Source organism: Ixodes scapularis, unplaced genomic scaffold (genome assembly GCF_016920785.2).
Source record: "Ixodes scapularis isolate PalLabHiFi unplaced genomic scaffold, ASM1692078v2 PGA_scaffold2__306_contigs__length_199485367, whole genome shotgun sequence".
Lineage (NCBI taxonomy): Eukaryota > Metazoa > Arthropoda > Arachnida > Ixodida > Ixodidae > Ixodes > Ixodes scapularis.
Window position 1 is genome coordinate 64,628,969 of NW_024609857.1, and position 17,983 is coordinate 64,646,951.

At 48.2% G+C, this 17,983-nt stretch overlaps 1 protein-coding gene across 1 annotated transcript; it reads right to left on the bottom strand.

Moving 5' to 3' along the window:
- Positions 1-1,815: 1,815 nt before the first annotated feature.
- Positions 1,816-14,487, bottom strand: LOC120848659 (juvenile hormone acid O-methyltransferase-like). The gene is made up of 3 exons (XM_040220674.1): positions 14,200-14,487; positions 13,504-13,666; positions 1,816-1,877 (listed from the first exon to the last, which is right to left on the bottom strand). Exons 1-3 carry the CDS (start codon positions 14,485-14,487, stop codon positions 1,816-1,818), a joined length of 513 nt encoding a protein of 170 aa, XP_040076608.1.
- Positions 14,488-17,983: the final 3,496 nt, after the last annotated feature.

A 17,983-nucleotide genomic window follows, 5' to 3' on the forward strand; every position in this document is an offset into this window, starting at 1 on the left:
CCGCGCAATTTGTTTTTTACACTGGCAATTACCTGTAGATTATTTTAGGGGGTACATTTTACAGCGTATGTATATCGCCTTGTGTTCGTCGCAGTGTGTCAATGTCAATCACCGTGCCAGCTAGCCGTGTGTTCATCGCCGGTACCACGGCGCATGCGCCGGCAAGCACAAATTGGAAAAATAAACAGCTTGTGCCAGCTGCGAAGTTGTGGGGTTGGGACCCAGGTCCCCGTGCTTCCGAAACAGTAATCCACGTAAACAGCGTCTCGGTGAGGGTTATGGCCCGGGTGGGGGGCACGAGCCCCGATGCACCCCAGTAGTCTACGCCTATGTGACTAGATATGTCTGAGAAGAATAGTTCTTTTTTTTTTTTTAACGGCAGAAAAAAAAAAAAAAAAGATAGCTCATTTTTGGTCAGCAAAAAGTGTCGTCCTTGTATGTAACTTTTAATTAAGTTTGACGTATTGACATTTACAAACAAATGCACCACCTAATTAACCCCCTTCGTGTTTTCTTTTTTTTTTTTTAATTAACTTGCAAAGGTCTGGATTTATACGGACCACATGACCAATGGCGTGATATCGCGCCCCAATGGCGATGCAGCTTTGGTGGCAGAAAGTCGTCCAGTCTTTTTGCACCGAGATGTTATAAACATGATACCGACTGTTCATTTGATTATTTGAACTGATTAAAGAAAATACCGATCGATGACGTTCCGAGTAAGTTGCGGTGAAGTGAACAGTCAGGGTGATTCGAAAGGGCATTTCCGACACTGCCCAAGGCCATACTCCGCTTCACAGCACGTCTGATTGAAGCCAAAAGCTGTGCGGAGTGCAAGTTCGTCTGTTTCTTTTGCAGGGGTTTGAGTTGACTTCAGAAAGACGCCGAGCTGTGATTGGTTCTGAGTGAAGGATAGTGGGTAGGCATCAAAGTAAGCTGCCTTAACGTCTACCCCCTATCCTCCAATCAGAGCCAATCAGAGCTCGGCGTCTTTCTGACGTCACCGCAGCTCCCGCTCAAGAAGCAGACGACACGCTCTCCGCATTGTGGAACGGAGGACAGTTTCCAGGCAATGTAATCGCGTTTGCTAAGAAAAGAAACAAAAAAAACGGCGACAATGCTACACTGCAGTGAACTAAATTAGCGTGTCATGCATTCCGCGCATTGCAATATTACTCACGGAGAAAAATTGCAATAACGCATTGTTTTAGAAACGTAAACGTATACTACCTTTCGGCCGCGTTGGAGCTTCCGCCGGAAATTCTTTTAACGTGTGTTGCACCTGGTAACAAATGCCGTCAGTATATGGGTGACGGACTGGGTGAGCTCACGACGCTCAAATAAAAAAAAAAAAAAAAGAAACAGCTGCAGTTTGCGTACGTGTACCGCAGACACGCACATCGAAAATCAGCCACACGAAAACATTTTCAGAAACAGGAAAAGGAAAAGCACACAGATTATTCGGCCTGCAATAATATGTATGACCGATGCAATGGCACTCTTGGCGAACCATCGCAATTGCTTCATTATCAGTTCCATATACAATTATACATTCATCACGAACCTAATGGTCTGCGAGAGTTTGTAAACGCATCTTTTACAACACGGGTAGTTTTTAATTTCTTTTGAGTTTTGCTTTAGGGACTAAATTTGTTATATCCCAAGTGTAATGCAGTGTTCCAGTGAGCTTTGAAAATCTACAGAAAATGTTCAAATTTTGTAAGAAAACCATACCGTCCGATGACGCATGATCCATTGTATTCGTGAAAATGTCGCTTTTTTTTAAGAACAAAAATAGTCACTGGCTTCACTGCGCTAGCTGGTTGATTGTAGTTTCCGTTTCATTGCCAGCGGTTTCATTCTCTCGTAAAGTGTACCTGTAAGGCGGATTCATTTTACTGGGAAACTTGGTACGGCGCATACCAGACAGTTCTATATGTCGGCAGTAGTACAGCTGTACCACTATCATGCTATACTGCTATTCTATTGAATTGAATTGAATTGAATTGGTGTATTTGGACACTAGGTCTAAACTAACAGGGCAAAAGACCGATTGATTCTGCCTGACGTGGCCCATAACCCTACCGCCTACTTAGAAATACAAAATAACTTATTGGTCAGATAAAAACACGAGCAAATAAAGATAAATAAATGAAAAAATGAAAGGAGAAAGTATGGTGACCTATACTTTTCATAAATTTTATTCAAATGCTGTGTATGCAGATTTCCTGCGATGAGGAGTAGTTAGAGGATACCTCCTGCATGTTCAGGGTTTGCACGCGTGCACAAAAAATATTTCGCCTTCGGGTGTCAGGCATCCCGCTTCTTTTTGGGCCATAGCTTCCTTTACGTATTCGGTGACATCATGGATGGGAACGGGTCTCTCTTCTTCCGTGACAAGGGTTGAAAGGGAGCAGTAGCCCATCTTCTTTTTTAAAGCAAAGCGCAGGAATAAATAGGAAAGATGGTTAGAAGGCACTTGCTTTCGAGGCGTTACAAGAGAAGTGCTGTCTCTTATGAAATGCTTTAAATTAACTTTAGAAGAAAACATTCCTCGAAAACGAACCGCCAAATGAACGATGCTTCGGCTAGGTGAACGTTATCTCGAAAGTGCACTTTACTGACAAACGTTAATTCCAAAATTAAGAATCAATGCCCTACAATGGCGTGTAGGTTAGCATTTAGCTCCGCCGAATTCGTGGGACCGAGCACACGTGTCGTGCTGCCGATCGCACGGTCGGGGGCCCGATTCATATCGTGCCGCCTGGTTAATATTTGTGACTGGTAATTGTTCCTAGTTATAACTACGCATGATTAAGTACGACAGCCGAAGTTTTTTTTATCAAAGGCAGGAGGCTCGCGCTGTACGTGGGGAAAGCTGAGGCACCTCCATGCCTTTCTTATCTTGTCAGTGACCATAGAGTGATGACGTAAGAGGTAACGAACTTAATTAGACGAGCAAAATCTACCTATTACTTTAACATGTTTAGCAATTTAAGTACCAGTGCCAGTATATGGAAGAAACTCAACTCGATTTTAGGAAAAACGTCAGCCTCTTCTAGAACTAAAACATTAAAAATAAACGGACAAAAACTCGGAGGAGCTGAACTAGCCAACAAATTTAATGATTATTTTATTAACTTAGTAATGATCGCAGTAGAGTGAATGAAGCACTGCTATATGTATCGAGATTTATAAATGAAAGTATCTTCTTTTATCCTACGGATGATCATGAGGTCAGCTCTGTGTTTTGTAACCTAAACAATAGTAAAAGTTGCGATATTGATGGCATCCAAATAAAGCCCGTTAAATATGTGATTGCACAAATTTCACCTATTTTAACTCATTTGTTTAATCTATCGTTATCACAGGGTATGTTTCCCAAAAAAATGCAAATAGCAAAAGTGTCGATACTTTATAAATCTGGAGATAAAAATGATTTATCAAATTATAGACCGGTTTCTGTACTTCCGATATTTTCAAAGGGTTTAGAAAAACTGATACATTTTCGATTAAACCAGTTTTGTGAAAAATTTTCAGTTGTTACAGATTCTCAATTTGGATTCAGAAAAGGGTGATCGACTGAACTTGCGCTGTTGAATATGAAAGAAATAATTCTGAAAAATTTTGAAAATAAAATTCTAACGGTAGGAATTTTTAGACTTTTCGAAAGCCTTCGATCGGTTAAATCATGACACATTAATGAGTAAACTTTACAATTATGGCATTCGTGGAAACGCGGCGGCGTTAATAAGAAGTTATTTGAGCTTCCGTTTTCAGTGCATTCACCTCAATGGCCACTTCTCTGATCTAAAACAACTACAGGCAGGTGTACCACAAGGAAGTGTTTTGGGACCTATTTTATTCAACCTATACATTAACGACATCATAAATATTTCACATAATGACCAGATAATAACGTATGCGGACGATACGAGCATATTTTTTCAAGGAACGGACATAAATATTATTTCATCTGAAGTGAATAGTTTTCTCAATGTGCTTAGCTCGTGGTGCAACGGGAAATTCGTTAAAAATCAATAGCAATAAAACAAAGGCCGTTCTATTTCGCCCTAAAAGTTCTGTCGGGCAAATAGATATACCACTTAAGCTAGATAGATCAACCATACAAGTTGTTCCAACGGTAAAAATACTGGGGGTGTTCTTTAACCAATACATGAGTTGGAACGAACACGTAGAACATGTTATGTCTAAAGTATCAAAAATAACAGGTATTATTTAAAAACATCGTTTTTGTTTACCAGAAAGGGTCAAGATTATATTATATAACACATTGTTTGCTTCACATTTAAAGTACTGCCAACTTGTAAGGGGAAATACGGCAAAATTAAACTTAGACAGATTATATATCGCACAAAAAAAGATCTTACGTTTAGTAGCCAATGTACCATATAGTAGTCATGCCGATATTTTATTCTCAAAATTTAAAGTGACCTGTATTTTTGACTTATATACACAGACATTAATAAAGAAATATAAAGATAGTATTCATTATAATAGCAAATCATTCCTTTCCTTAGCTTCGCTGGAAGAAAACTCTTCGTTTTATCATACGCGTAGTCCAGAGCACTGGAGAGTGCCGCATCCCAGAACAAATTACGGATTTCAAATGCTCCAGTATACTGTACCGTCTACCATTAATGAACTCATAAAAAACAAAATTCACATATAAAATATGTCAAATAACCAAATTAGACAATTGTATTTTAACGAAAAATAATATTTTAAAAGTTCTGTGCTGTTCAGCATATCAAAAGCTGTATAATGTTCTGTATGTATTCTTTTCTTGTTTTTGTTTTTGCAAGTGCCGACTAATCTGCCCAAGTCTGTATGGGAGGCAGGGACTTGTCAAGCTACGCAATGTAGCTTTTTTCCCTGTCTCCTTCTCCAAACTGGAGTCAATAAAGTTGAACTGAAAAACGTCAGAGGACGAGAGGCGCAGGCCCGGCGTTCTGTTTCATTTCACGTGTTTTCTTCGAGGATAAGGGCACGGGCGAGTGCGAGTGATTTTCGACCGGACGTTTTAAGCTTCTGCGCGCGAGTGCATGTACACAAGCCAAACCTAGAGCCACGCACTCACGCCAGCACAGCTGGCAGGGCTGAAGCCTCCTTGTGAGTTGGAGTACAAAGTGTCCCCGAAGACAAATGACGGCGGTTTGTTGACCGGAAAAAATATACCACGCGTTGTCGAGCCCTCCGTTTTCGTCCAAATGTAGAGAAATGGGGCCTGTTTCTTGTATTCCTGTCCTTCGTCGACCACCCTATTGTTACATGTAATTTTTTTTAATCGTTTATAATTACCAAAAAAAATAACGATTTGTTCTGAAACTCCGGCATCTGGTTCTGATTTAGTTTAGTTTGCGGGGGCACACGGTTGCCCGGTACCCAAAATACCGCGGCCATCATTCGGCCGCAAGGTGGCGGCAAGCAGCCGGCCACGCGCGCGTCGTGCCGCTCGCCTATATTAGGCGAGACAGGAGCGGCGCGATGGCAGTCGGCCGATTTCCGCCGAGCTGAAGTAATCATGTTAGTATTGTGATTGTCTTTGTCTTATTAAATGTAGTTTCTTGTTGTTGAAACCGTTGGCTCCGTGTTATTCCTCCGGGTCGGGTATGCAGCAAGGCAAACTGACCACAATGGCGCCCAACCGTGGTATGCTACCCACTCGCAGGAATTTCACGGGGCTTGGTTTCTTCTTTCGGTAAGCCTTTTTCATATTCCCCGTGTTTCCTATCGTTGTTTCGTGCTTCCGTCACGTCCACGTTTGTTGTATTGGCGTGTTTGTGACCGCGTCTTTGTGAACGCGGCAATCGTTTTGCGCGCTTGTGTTGGGTTTTTGGGGGCGTTTCTTTTTTTTTTTGTGCTTGCAGGAATGCTCACGCGGGAGCAGGAAGCCGCGATGGCCGCAGCAGCACAAATGAACCTGCTCACGAAGGTCACGGAGATGTGCGACTCCGTGATGCAGCGCCTGGCCCACACGCCTGGCCAGCAGGAGACCCCACCGCGAGAGCCCAGACCACACTTGACTGTTCCGGTCTACATGGGGTACGACGACGTCAAGTCCGTGGCAGGCTTCCTGGGCGAGCTGCAGACGTACCACCTTGCCTCCGGTGCCTCAGAAGCCTTCATCGTGGACCGGATTGTCCCGCTGGCGTTACAAGCCAGCGCCAGGTGCTGGTTGGGGTCACAGACCCCCTTCACCAGCCTGGCGGACTTCCAGACAAGGCTTCGAGAAGAGTTCCTGCCTGCAGGCTACGCGACGCGACGCAGATTCTCCGAGAGCTCGAGGCAAGGACGCAGCACCCGGATGAAAGTCTGGTCCGGTACGTTCGGGTCATGCAAGAGCTCTTCAAGAGGGCGGACCCGAAGTCACCGGAGTCGGACAGAGTAGCTCGGGTCAGAAGACAGTGTCACCCCAGGTACCACGTCTACCTGATCAACCGCACCTTTGAGACCCTTGAAGAGCTAGGCCGGGGCGCCCGCCTCATCGAGGAAGCTCTTCATGCCGAGCGGAACTACGTGCCGCCGCCACCAGCCAAGTACGCGCTCGAGCCGGCATGCGCATGGCGGGGCCCCGAGGCCTCCACGCAAGTGGACTGTCCGAACGAGACCTCCCTTCCCCACCACGTCAACCAGGAGAGTTGGCGTGGCATGCATGGTGATATCCCGTGCGGGATAAGCGTATGTTCGCCTAACTCTCCCCGAGAGGTCCCCGGAGGTCACAGCGAGGCCCGTGAGGGTTTCGGGCGGGGGTCGCCACGACAGGTGGGAGGTCGTTGGCCGTGCCCTATCGTAAGCTGGGGCCCAACGGAGATCACCACTCAAGCGAACCATCTTCATCAGTCTGCTCCTGCAAGTGCTGGCGAAAACTGGCACGGTGCGGTCGCAAACCCGCAGCCCAGCAGCATTGACCCCCGCCGCAACGGAACAAGCCCTCCCCACAACAGCCAGTCGCAAGCCTGGTGGAGGCCCTCCCATAGTGGTTCCTTATCCGATCACTGGAGGCGGTCCGACGGGCACCTCGGTGCGGGTGGCCTAAGCAGGCAACTGTCGTCGGACTGCTGCTACGAGTGCGAGCAGCCCGGCCATCACCGCAAGCAGTGTCCAAGGCTTCTGGACACTACAAACAAGAGGTGGCACGAGACGGCGGCAAAGGCCCGGAACCAAAACAACCAGGGAAACTACTACGGCCGGCGACGCTGAAACCAGACAGCCACTCGCCGACGGCCGGTGCAGTCCCTGGGAGCGGTCAGGCCGCGGCACAGATTCCATCGGTATGTCGAATCCAGCCCGAGCCTAACATCATTGAACCGCGCATGACAATATCTCTCTCTGCTCGATTTTCCCATTGCCGCACTTCTGGATTCTGGGGCCGCTATCTCGCTCATAGGGGATTTCGTTTTCGAACTCTGCAAAGCGAAAAAGATAAGCCTCCGGGAGTGCGAAACCCGTTTGCAGCTAGCTTCTGGTACAGCGATAACAGCTGGAGGAGCCGTGAGGCTGCAGATTCGGTTTAATGGAAAGAAGCGACGTCAGCGATTTCTTTATATGCCAGGACTTGTGGTACCTGTGATCTTGGGCCGAGATTTCATTACAGGCGAAAGCATGACACTCGACTTTTCTGGTGGTGGATACCGGCTGGGACAACAACCGGAGCTGACTCCGTTTACCAAAAGGGAGGACTGCATCCCTAACTCGACCACTGCAGCCCACTTCACAACGGTGCCAGACGTCTTGCCTGCCGGCGTTCGAGAATCGTTGCGAAAGTGCCCCGCAAGCAGCCAGCAGAAGCAGGAGCTGCAAGCCGTCCTGGAGTCTTTCTCACCGATGTTCACGGAAACACCTGGAAAGACTGACATTCTGCTGCACCGTATTGAAACCGGTGACGCGCCGCCTCGGAGGTGCAACCCTCGACCAATCAGCGTCCACAAAAGGGCACTCCTTGATGCGGCGCTCGAGGAAATGATCGACACCGGTTCAGTACGTGAGTCGAAGAGCCCCTGGGCATTCCCCGTTGTTCTCGCCCCGAAAAAAGACGGAACAGCCAGACTCTGTGTGGATTACAGGCGGCTTAACGATGTGTCCGTACGAGACAGCTACCCTTTCCCCAGCATTTCCTCCGTGATGTACGCGCTCGGTAACGCGACCGTGTTTACAACGCTGGATTGCAGTCGCGGGTTCCTTCAGATAGAGATTCACCCATCAGACGTTCCAAAAACGGCTTTCATCTGCCACAGAGGGTTGTTCGAGTTCACCCGACTGCCGTTTGGCTTGTCTAACTCTCCAGCCAGTTTTCAACGCCTGATGGATGTTGTACTTGGGAACTCGAAGTACGAATTTGCCATGGCATACATGGATGACGTGGTTGTTTTCTCGAGAACTATCGAAGAGCATGTCGAGCACCTTCGCATTGTACTTGAGCGAATGCGTAATGCTGGGCTCACAATTCATCCCGGAAAGGTTCAGTTAGCCGCGCCCAAGATTAACCTCCTTGGATTCGTTGTGGATAACGGCACGCTCCGCCCCAACGAAGATAAGTTGCGCGCGCTAACGGAATACCCAAGCCCACATGACGTAAAGAGCCTACAAAGATACCTCGGAATGATTGCGTTCTACAGGGATTTCATTCCACACTGTTCCGAGATATCGCAACCGCTCAATCACCTCCTAAAAAAAGGCGTCAAGTGGTGTTGGGCCGAACAACAACAATGCGCATTCGCAGCCCTTTCAACAGCCGTGACTGACAACGCTTGTTTACAGCTCCCAGACTTGAACAAGCCGTTCGTTCTGCAGACAGATGCAAGTGACTGTGGCCTGGGTGCTGTCTTGCTGCAGGAGTATGGCGGTGTGCTTCGGCCAGTTGCTTTCACGAGCCACACGCTAACTCCAGCCGAGCGCAACTACAGTGTCGCAGAACGTGAATGTCTCGCCATTATTCATGCTTTGAAACGCTTCGATATGTACCTAGATGGCGCAACGTTCCAGATTCAATCTGATCACTTAGCGCTATCATGGCTAAGGGGACTTAAGAATCCAGCTGGACGTCTTGCTCGTTGGGCGCTTACGCTACAACAGTACGACTACTCCATAGTGTACCGCCCGGGGTCAACCAACAAAGTTGCTGATGCGCTCTCTCGTGCTCCACTTCCCGAGGAACACTCGCAGGATACCCATGGCTTGGTGACCGTCGCGGCCACGACACGAGGATCCCCAGATTCACGGTGGGGTACATTGGTGAGCCGCGAGGAGCTTCGCAAGGCGCAGCTGGATGACGGGCTCTGTCAACGCGTGTCCGCTTGGCTGGCAGCAAGAGGTCCAGTCGACTGCCCAAGTGACGAGGAGTTCGACTCCTACTTGATGAGCGACGACGGCCTCCTGCTACGCTACATCCCCCAGGCCGACGACGATCCGGGTGGCTCGGCGTTCCGGACCGTGATACCCCGCAAGCTACGTAAGCTTTTCATCCGATACATGCATGACTCTGCCTTGGCAGGGCGCAGCAGTGGGAGCAAGACTTACGAAAAGTTATCCCAAATTGCTACCTGGCCAGGCATGAGGCAAGATGTGCTCCGATATGCTCGTAGCTGCTCAGTGTGCCAGAAGGCAAAACCACGTGGTGGCCAGCCCCCTGGTCTCATGCAACCAATCGCGAGTCAGAGCCCTTGGCAGATTTGTTGCTGTGACGTCATGGGCTTCTTCCCACGTAGTACCCGCGGCAATCAATACTTGTTCGCGGTAACCGACCACTTCACGAAGTGGGTCGAATTATTCCCTCTGCGGAAGCTAGATTCGCAAAAAATCTGGGAGTGTCTACTCGAAACATTCGCTAGGTTTGGGTTTCCTGCACAGCTTGTAAGCGATAATGCCTCCTATCTCACGAGTAAGGTGTTTGTGGATGCATGCGCGGTGCTGGGAATTAAGCACAAAAGAACTTCCCCATACCACCCGCAAGCAAACATCACAGAAAGGGTAAATCGGAACCTTAAGATGATGTTAGTGGCCTACACAGAGCGCCACAAGGACTGGGACGCGAAGACTGCCCGAGCTGGCATTCGCAACCCGTACGACCACTAATCGGTCAACGGGTCTCACTCCTGCCCAATTAAATTTTGGCAAGGAGCTCGCATTCCCGCTTTCTAACAGCCTCCTTTCTACAGAGTCTGGAGGAAGGCCTCGCCCCTACGTGAAGTTCGCAGAGGACCTGCGAAAGCGCTTCTCCGATAACCTTCGAGAGGCCAAAGAAAATCTCGACGTCGCCCGGGTACAGCAGGCTGAACAGTACAACCGGGGGCGCCGTGACTTGCAGTTCGAGGTGGGAGATTTTGTACTCCGGCGTACTCACCCACTGAGTGACGCCGCTCGAGGCTTCGCAGCCTCCCTCGCCAACAGGTGGGAAGGTCCGTTTCGCGTGCGTGAAAAGTGCTCACCACTCACTTACAAACTAGTTAACTGTGAGTCTAGTGAGGAAACCGGACCTGTTCATGTCACCGACCTTAAACAATTTTTCCAAGCAGAAGACGAAGATTCCTCGCAGGACCGGAACGACAATGACGGCAGTCCCGTTCCCGAAACCCCCTTGTCTCCACCAAGGCGGCGGTATAACCTGCGACGTCGGTGACGCGAAAGAGAGAGGAACCTTTTTTTTTGTGTGTCTCCTGTCTTCGCCTCTCTCGCATTTTGGGGGTAGTTTTCTGCTTCCACGGATCTGCTCCCCTTTCAAGAGAGGGGGGGACGATCGTGTGCCCACCTCAGATCCGTCATTTGGAACTTTTTGGCAGGGGGGGTAGCAGCAAAACTTTGTCGCAACTAAACACCTGCCCTGCCCTCTCTTGTTTCACGAAGATGGCCCGTGACAACAACCGTCACCACACCCCGCCATCAGAACGACATGGCGGCCGGGCACATGGTATGCCGGGCCACCAAGGACGTCGGCGCGGCAGGGGCGGCCCAGGGCACCGTGGACCGCGGCCACCCCCTACAGGACGGCCCAACGGACCCGGCCTGTGCAGACGGTGCGGCGGCCGGCCACAACGATCCGTCGCCACCTGGACTATACTGGAGGGGGCCACCTCTGTCGGCTGGGCATCAGACCTGCGTTGGAGACAGCAGCCCCGCCCCGAGAACGGCTGCCCTCCAGCCAATATTCCGGAGCCATTCCGCGGGCGGACCCTCGAAGACCGCCACCCCACAGAGCCGGCTGCGCAATATACAGCCGAGGAGTTGCGCCTCCACTGCCCACTCTGTGGGGTGCCAGAAATATCCAGAGCGGCCCACATCCGTGGCCAGCTGCACGGGGAAAGGGCAGACGCGGACAGGATCGCCCGCATCAATAGGCTGAACGAGCGCGACCTAGAGCGAGCCATCGCGCTGATCCAGTGCCGCCGGCCGGACCTCCTGCGCCAGCGCACCCCACCCCTCGACGCCGACGACATCGTGATAGACATGCCCGATTGTTAAGGGGGGGAGAGTGTGGGGGCACACGGTTGCCCGGTACCCAAAATACCGCGGCCATCATTCGGCCGCAAGGTAACGGCAAGCAGACGGCCACGCGCGCGTCGTGCCGCTCGCCGAGGGTAGCGTCATTTTATCGTGGGTAGCGCCATTTTGAGAGCGAGAGAGAAAAGGGGAAAGGGCTACCGGCGCTTTCCCCCTTTCTGATTGTGTAGAAAGAGTGGAAGTCCCGGATGAGAGGCTTGGCCGGTGTTGGGCGTCTGCTGTACCCCAACTTCTTTCGCGCTTTCTTTTCTGTTTTAGACTCGCAAACTTAATTAGAGCCACGGGCTTCGATGGCAACAGTCCCCCGGTCATCGGGACACCATTGCTCGGTCATAGGGTGCATGAATAACGACAGAAAGCGTCGAATACCGCCCAAGGACTTCGTAGCTTGCATGGAATTCGGCAAGGCACGTGCGGCTGCAATGTTTTGAAGCTCCACCGCTTTCCGCGTGACTGGAAATGATTAACCATTCAGAAATTTTTGCTTGCAATAGACCCATTTCAACGCTGCCGTTTTTAGTAATCAACAAGCGATACACGAAACGGGAACCTCAATTAACTTTTGTAAACACCCGGAGCTGCTACAGATCGTTTTGCTGCGCTGCTTTTATCTTGCATGTCCGTGTTCTCATATTTCATTGTGGATGAACGACGAAGACGTTCTAGATGTGCTTATATCGAACCGCAGAAAGCGTCCAAGCAGCCACGAATTATTTTACTATTTGATGCAACATTTTGAGTACTAACCTCCAATTTATATCACTGACACGTTCGCTGCCGCTGTTCCCCCCGTTGCCGCACTGGCGGATGCCATGACTCGAACAAAGAAACGTACACACTGGGCTCGAAGACGCAGATCGCAACACGCGAGTCGTACCCTGGAGCGACTATCCAGCGCTTCAAAGCGCCCAATCAACGGAAACAACCCAAAAAAACCCACCAGCGGCACGCCAAGGAGCGCTTTTGCCGGCTCTCTGGCATCGCACAGGGGATCGCTATTCAGAAAAACCGATAAAACTACCTTCTCAACAACTTCTAGCCTCACTCGGCGGCGGAAATAAGCCTTCAACTAAGTGTTGTAAATGATGAAATCGAGTCAGTCACCACTGCAAATGATCAATATTAAGATAAATTCAGTTTCAAAATTTTACAAGCTGAAACAGCAATTATAACGAGAAAACTGGCACGCACCTTGCGAGCGTACCCCATGTTCATCGGCGGTACAGCGTTCGGTGCGCGCTCCATTCACAAGCTGTTCCGAGCACAGTCGAGAAGATGGTGTTGAGGATATGTCTTTTCGGTTTACGAACGCAACCCACTGCCGCCAAGACCGGGGTCATGTGGAAAGCGATGGAGCTTAAACACATTGCAGCCGCTCTCGCCTTGCCGGATTTATTGCAAGCTACATAGGTCCTCGGACAGTATTCGACGCTTTCTGTCGTTATTCGTGCACCCTATGACCGAGCAATGGTGTCCCGATGACCGGGGAACTGTTGCCATCGAAGCCCGTTACTCTAATTAAGTTTGCGTGTTCAAAACAAAAAAGAAAGCGCGAACGAAGTTGGGGCACAGCAGACACCCAACACCGGCCAAGCCTCTCATCCGGGACTTTCATTCTTTCTACACAATCAGAAAGGGGGAAAGCGCCGGTAGCCCTTTCCCCTTTTCTCTCCCGCCCTCTTTCAGTAAAACGGTCTATATTAGGCGAGACAGGAGCGGCGCGATGGCAGTCGGCCGATTTCCGCCGAGCTGAAGTAATCATGTTAGTATTGTGATTGTCTTTGTCTTATTAAATGTAGTTTCTTGTTGTTGAAACCGTTGGCTCCGTGTTATTCCTCCGGGTCGGGTATGCAGCAAGGCAAACCGACCACAAGTTTTAAGTACATAAGACAAAAAACAAAACAAAAAATATTTTTTTTTGCATCGTGTACATTTTTAATATATGGTACTGGGTCGATTTCCATCCAATTATTAGGTTTGGATTACCTATCGCCTTCTCTAGGGTGTCGCTTTCCGACGGCCATGGCCAGACGTCGCAAGTGATTGGCGTAAGATCGGCGGACCTCAGGAGGTCTTGCACGTACGACATGAGAGCATCTTTGCCCTTCCCCACCAGGTCGACGGTCGGGGGCACAGACCTCTCGCACTCCTGTAACAAAAGAAAAAAAAAGATAAACTTTAGGCTGACTTATTTTCCGAGTGGATTTAGCTGCAAGATTCGCGGCTCTGTAATCGGAGACGAATTTCTGAGACTACGGAGTCCAAACGACCGCCAGCAAACGAAATGCTTCGGTACAACGACACACAACGTGAACGACCATTTAAGTTCAAGATGAGGGAGACACATCACCTACCTTTGCGACCGTTCAGACACCTTTTACTCTATTCAGCTTCGGAGGTCTTGAAATTCCGACTAAATTTAGGCCGGCCGTCTTGTTTATATCAGTCGTACGCCGGAAACACGAGCCACGGAAACACGAGCACGCTGCAGAATGCTTCACATGACTAACTTAAAGATGGCGCTGTCGTTCATCATTTACACAGTTGCGCAAGTTTTGCGATTCACTAATATATATGAAATTTCATGTACGGTTTCACAGAATGGACCAGCTGCACCGTTCATAATTTCGGGACCGTGTGCTCGAAACACGACTCGCTAAAACTCCCTAATCATCACCTCACCTTCGCGTATTTCTTCCAATGATCCATCCTCGCCAGCTTTCTGCGTAGTAGCGTCACGCGGGTGCAAGCGTTGAAGAGAAGCAAGCAGTCGCCGCCGGGTTTCATCATCATGGCGACGTTCTTCATGGCCGTTTTCTGGTCCTTTATCCAGTGCAAGCAGAAGAAAGAGAACACGCGGTCGAACTGGCCGTATTTTAGAACGAAGTCGGTCACTTCACTCGCCGAAATGTCCAGCAGGTCGTAGCAGATCTTAGGGTGGGGAAAATGCTTCCGCGCCAACTCTATCATCTCTAACGAGACGTCCGCGACGACTATCCGTCTGCATGGACTACAGCGGGGAAGAAGATGGTCACGCGTGAAGTCTCCGGTTCCGCAGGCCAAGTCGAGGAACTAGCGAGTTTTAGTAGACCGTGTTTTTCGCTCCGCTAAGCCTCTCCGCTACCCGGAACTCTACAGCCAAGGCCATCGGCGCGCAGGCGCAGTGGCGGTTTCTTCGTAGCGGAGGGCTAGCGGAGCGGGAAACACGGTCTACTAAAACTCCCTACTGTCGCTCCTGGAGCGCTTCGCCTGGACTTGAGCTTGCAGCAGCTCTAAGGCCCGGATGTTTTGCCCTAGCTGTATGGCGTGAGCGGAGATGTAAAAGTCCGGCTGGAGCGTAATGGCGGTGGGCTCGGGACTTAAAGCCATGATTCGGGATGAAGAAACAACTACTCGTTCTCTGCCCCAGACATCAAGAAAGGAACTGATTCGTAAATCGGGGGAGCAGCTCCTTGACATCCGACTCCTTTTTGCGTTTTCTATTGTTCATTGAATAATGCCTTGGGGTACTTCACCAAAGCCTGTAGTTGTATCACGACAAGAAGTTGAACACGAGGCTGCGTTCAACAGCTGCAAGTTGCGGGTTTTTTTAAAACCCGAACTGTTTCCCATGAAAAACAGCGGAAATGTGTTCGGTGCACGCGGGCGCTCATAAAATAAGGCTGGAGAGTAGAAAGGTAAGCTACATCGTTTAATTTTCTATGTTTACGATACATAAAGAACAGCTGGGTGGTTTCATTTCAAACCAAACACACGTGTCGGAATATTTTAATATATATATATATATATATATATATATATATATATATATATATATATATATATATATATATATATATATATATATATATAAAGAAAATATAGCGTAGGATGCCGAAGACTATAAAGTAATAAAGTCGCACTTCGAAATGTTGTTGGAGTTTTAAAGCATTTAGTGAGTCGACGTTTCGGCCTGAGACAGGCCTTCTTCAGTCTCAGGCCGAAACGTCGACTCACTAAATGCTTTAAAACTCCAACAACATTTCGAAGTGCGACTTTATTACTTTATATATATATATATATATATATATATATATATATATATTATATCCCCTTTCTGCAATAAAAATATATTTTTAATATTTTTTAATAAAAAGCTTTTTCTAAAAAAAGTTGAGGTGGAGCAAATCTGTTTTTAGGCACGGCCGGACTGGAAGCGCGCGCTCTCTTTCTTTCTCTTACGGCCTTTGCAATCGCCCGGGAGTCCATGGCATTTTTTCTCCGTATGTAGTTCACTTGCTTGCCGCCAGGGGCGCAACCACCTCACCCCACTTCACCCCACTCGGAAAGTCCCTTCGAGCTGTTTTGCGCTGGTGTTCGAGCTTCGTAGGTTGTTGTTTTGGCAAAGGTTTATTGAACTTCGCTCCGATTTAAGTCATGCAAGGGCTGTCTCAGCAGCCCTTGATCACATTGTAAAAAAAAAAAAAAGGCCCCTTCTAAGCAAATACAGATGTCAGACACTGATTCTAAGTTGTTAACAGCAGCTGTGCCCGACTTGATTACCACTGACCTGAAAAAACTGAAAGAGCCTTGCGCTCCATCTCCATCCGTGACATACTCTGGTCTGGCGTACATGGCTATCTGGTGAAACTCATTAGTGAGTTTGGGTGCGCCGCCTGTGTTATGCTGTTGACTACAAGTAACAGAGGTGATCCTCTGTTCGTGTTATTGCAAGGCTAGGATAAAAGCGGACTTCATTATCCAAATCCTAGGTTCCTCGCACTTCTGGACAACATTGTTTTTTTAAAGGCTGTTAATCACCTTCCGCGTACAAACGTGCACGAAGTTCTGCAACTATACTTCGTTTCAGCTTCGGTCCAGACGCAGCCGATGCTACAAGCGCGAGCATGTGGCCCAGAACAGTGCTTGCACTGCACGAGCGCGCGTGCTTGGCAGGGATGCTGAAAGCCCGGAGCTCGCGCTTGTAGCTTTGGCTACGTCTGGACCGAAGCTGAAACGAAGTATACTCATTGCACCCTATCTTGAAGACGCGCCAATCCTAAGTTGCCCAGGGGGCATTGGCAACAGTCACTCAAAGCGTTTGGCAGGTGTAATTTGCAACAAGTTCCTCAGAATACTTCTGATTAACCATGCAAAGACGGTCACGGACAGAAACGAAAAATTAGCTGGATATGTGCACAAGCCCTCGAGGAAGCACTTTAGGCTGTAATATGCACTGTGCGAAAATTGTACTGACTACTACACCCTCGTCTACAGCAGCTGACCGACTTTATGCGCGGCCTATGAAATGATAATGCAGACCACGGCAATAGATAGATTGGGCCTGCTTAAATTTTACGAGAGTGTACGAATTATTTGTCATTTAAAGTTCCTCCACGTAGAAGGGGTTCGTCTCCTTCTGTTCTTGAGTTGCAACGGAAGTCCTGGAGGTACAGAGGAGTAGAGTTTTTCTTTATTGCATTCGCTGTCTATACTTACAACTTTTTACTCCCGAATCTCTCGGAGATGTGCGTCAAATATTCACCATCTTGGGCTCACCAGAAGCGCATTAGATAGTGGCTGAGGGTCTAAACGTAAGGATCAGGTGTCAAAGGCTATAAAAATCTCGGCCGCAAGTTGCAACAGCGTTGAGATACACTGCCAGACGCTCTCTCTGCAAAAGGCAAAGGGTAGCCCAGGGGTGAGGTGACAGCGCCCCCCGCGAATTGCGGCGGGAGGTGGCGATTGCCCCAATTGCAAAGGCCGTAAGAAGAGGAAGAGAGCGCGCGTTTCCAGTCCGGCCGTGGTTTAGGCTGCTTTATTTTTGTACCCAGTTAATTTTTATTAAAGGTAAAAATGAAAACGCCGACAGTAATTTCTGTGTAAAGGTATGACGCATGGCCAGTAATGTCCTTTGCAGTGCTTTATAAAGCTACCTATTGCAGTGCATTATAAAGTAAAATAAACAGAAAATGTAATATTGTGTTTGTATGGCGGCTATAAAAGCTTAAATTTTCGTTTTTGTTGACTTGTCGCCCAGTAATACAAGTGACTCACAAAAATACACTAACTCATAATTAACGCCTCTGAAATTTTTAGTAACTACCTTTAAATTCCTTTAATAAAAGAAGATGCAAACGGCGAGTTATGCTACTAAAGTGTCTCGGTGATAAAATGTTTAAGGTTTTTTTCTTTTAATTGTTCAGCCCCCTCTCTGCAGCAATATTTGACGAAGTTCAGCAAGCTGTGTTGTGTGACCTAGTCAATATATTTTTATGATAACCGTAAATCTCCAATTAAGCTTTCTTTGAAATATAGTTTGAATATTTTTCGCTAAACATATAACGCGTAACATTTGCTTGAAAAACAAATATTTAGAAAGACTTGCAAGTTTGAAGTCGATTTTCTAAAAAAAAACCACCTTTCATTCCTTTCATTTTTTATTTACAGTTAGGTAATATAGTAGTCTGTCAGGAACTACCCACAG

Excerpts from the sequence above, each read along its gene's own strand:
- LOC120848659 (XM_040220674.1), bottom strand. The coding sequence starts at position 14,487 with ATGATAGAGTTGGCGCGGAAGCATTTTCCCCACCCTAAGATCTGCTAC. Across the intron at positions 13,667-14,199 it reads ATTGGAAGAAATACGCGAAG|GAGTGCGAGAGGTCTGTGCC; the intron begins GTGAGGTGATGA and ends CTTTTGTTACAG. Across the intron at positions 1,878-13,503 it reads CACCCTAGAGAAGGCGATAG|GTACACTTTACGAGAGAATG; the intron begins GTAATCCAAACC and ends TCCGCCTTACAG.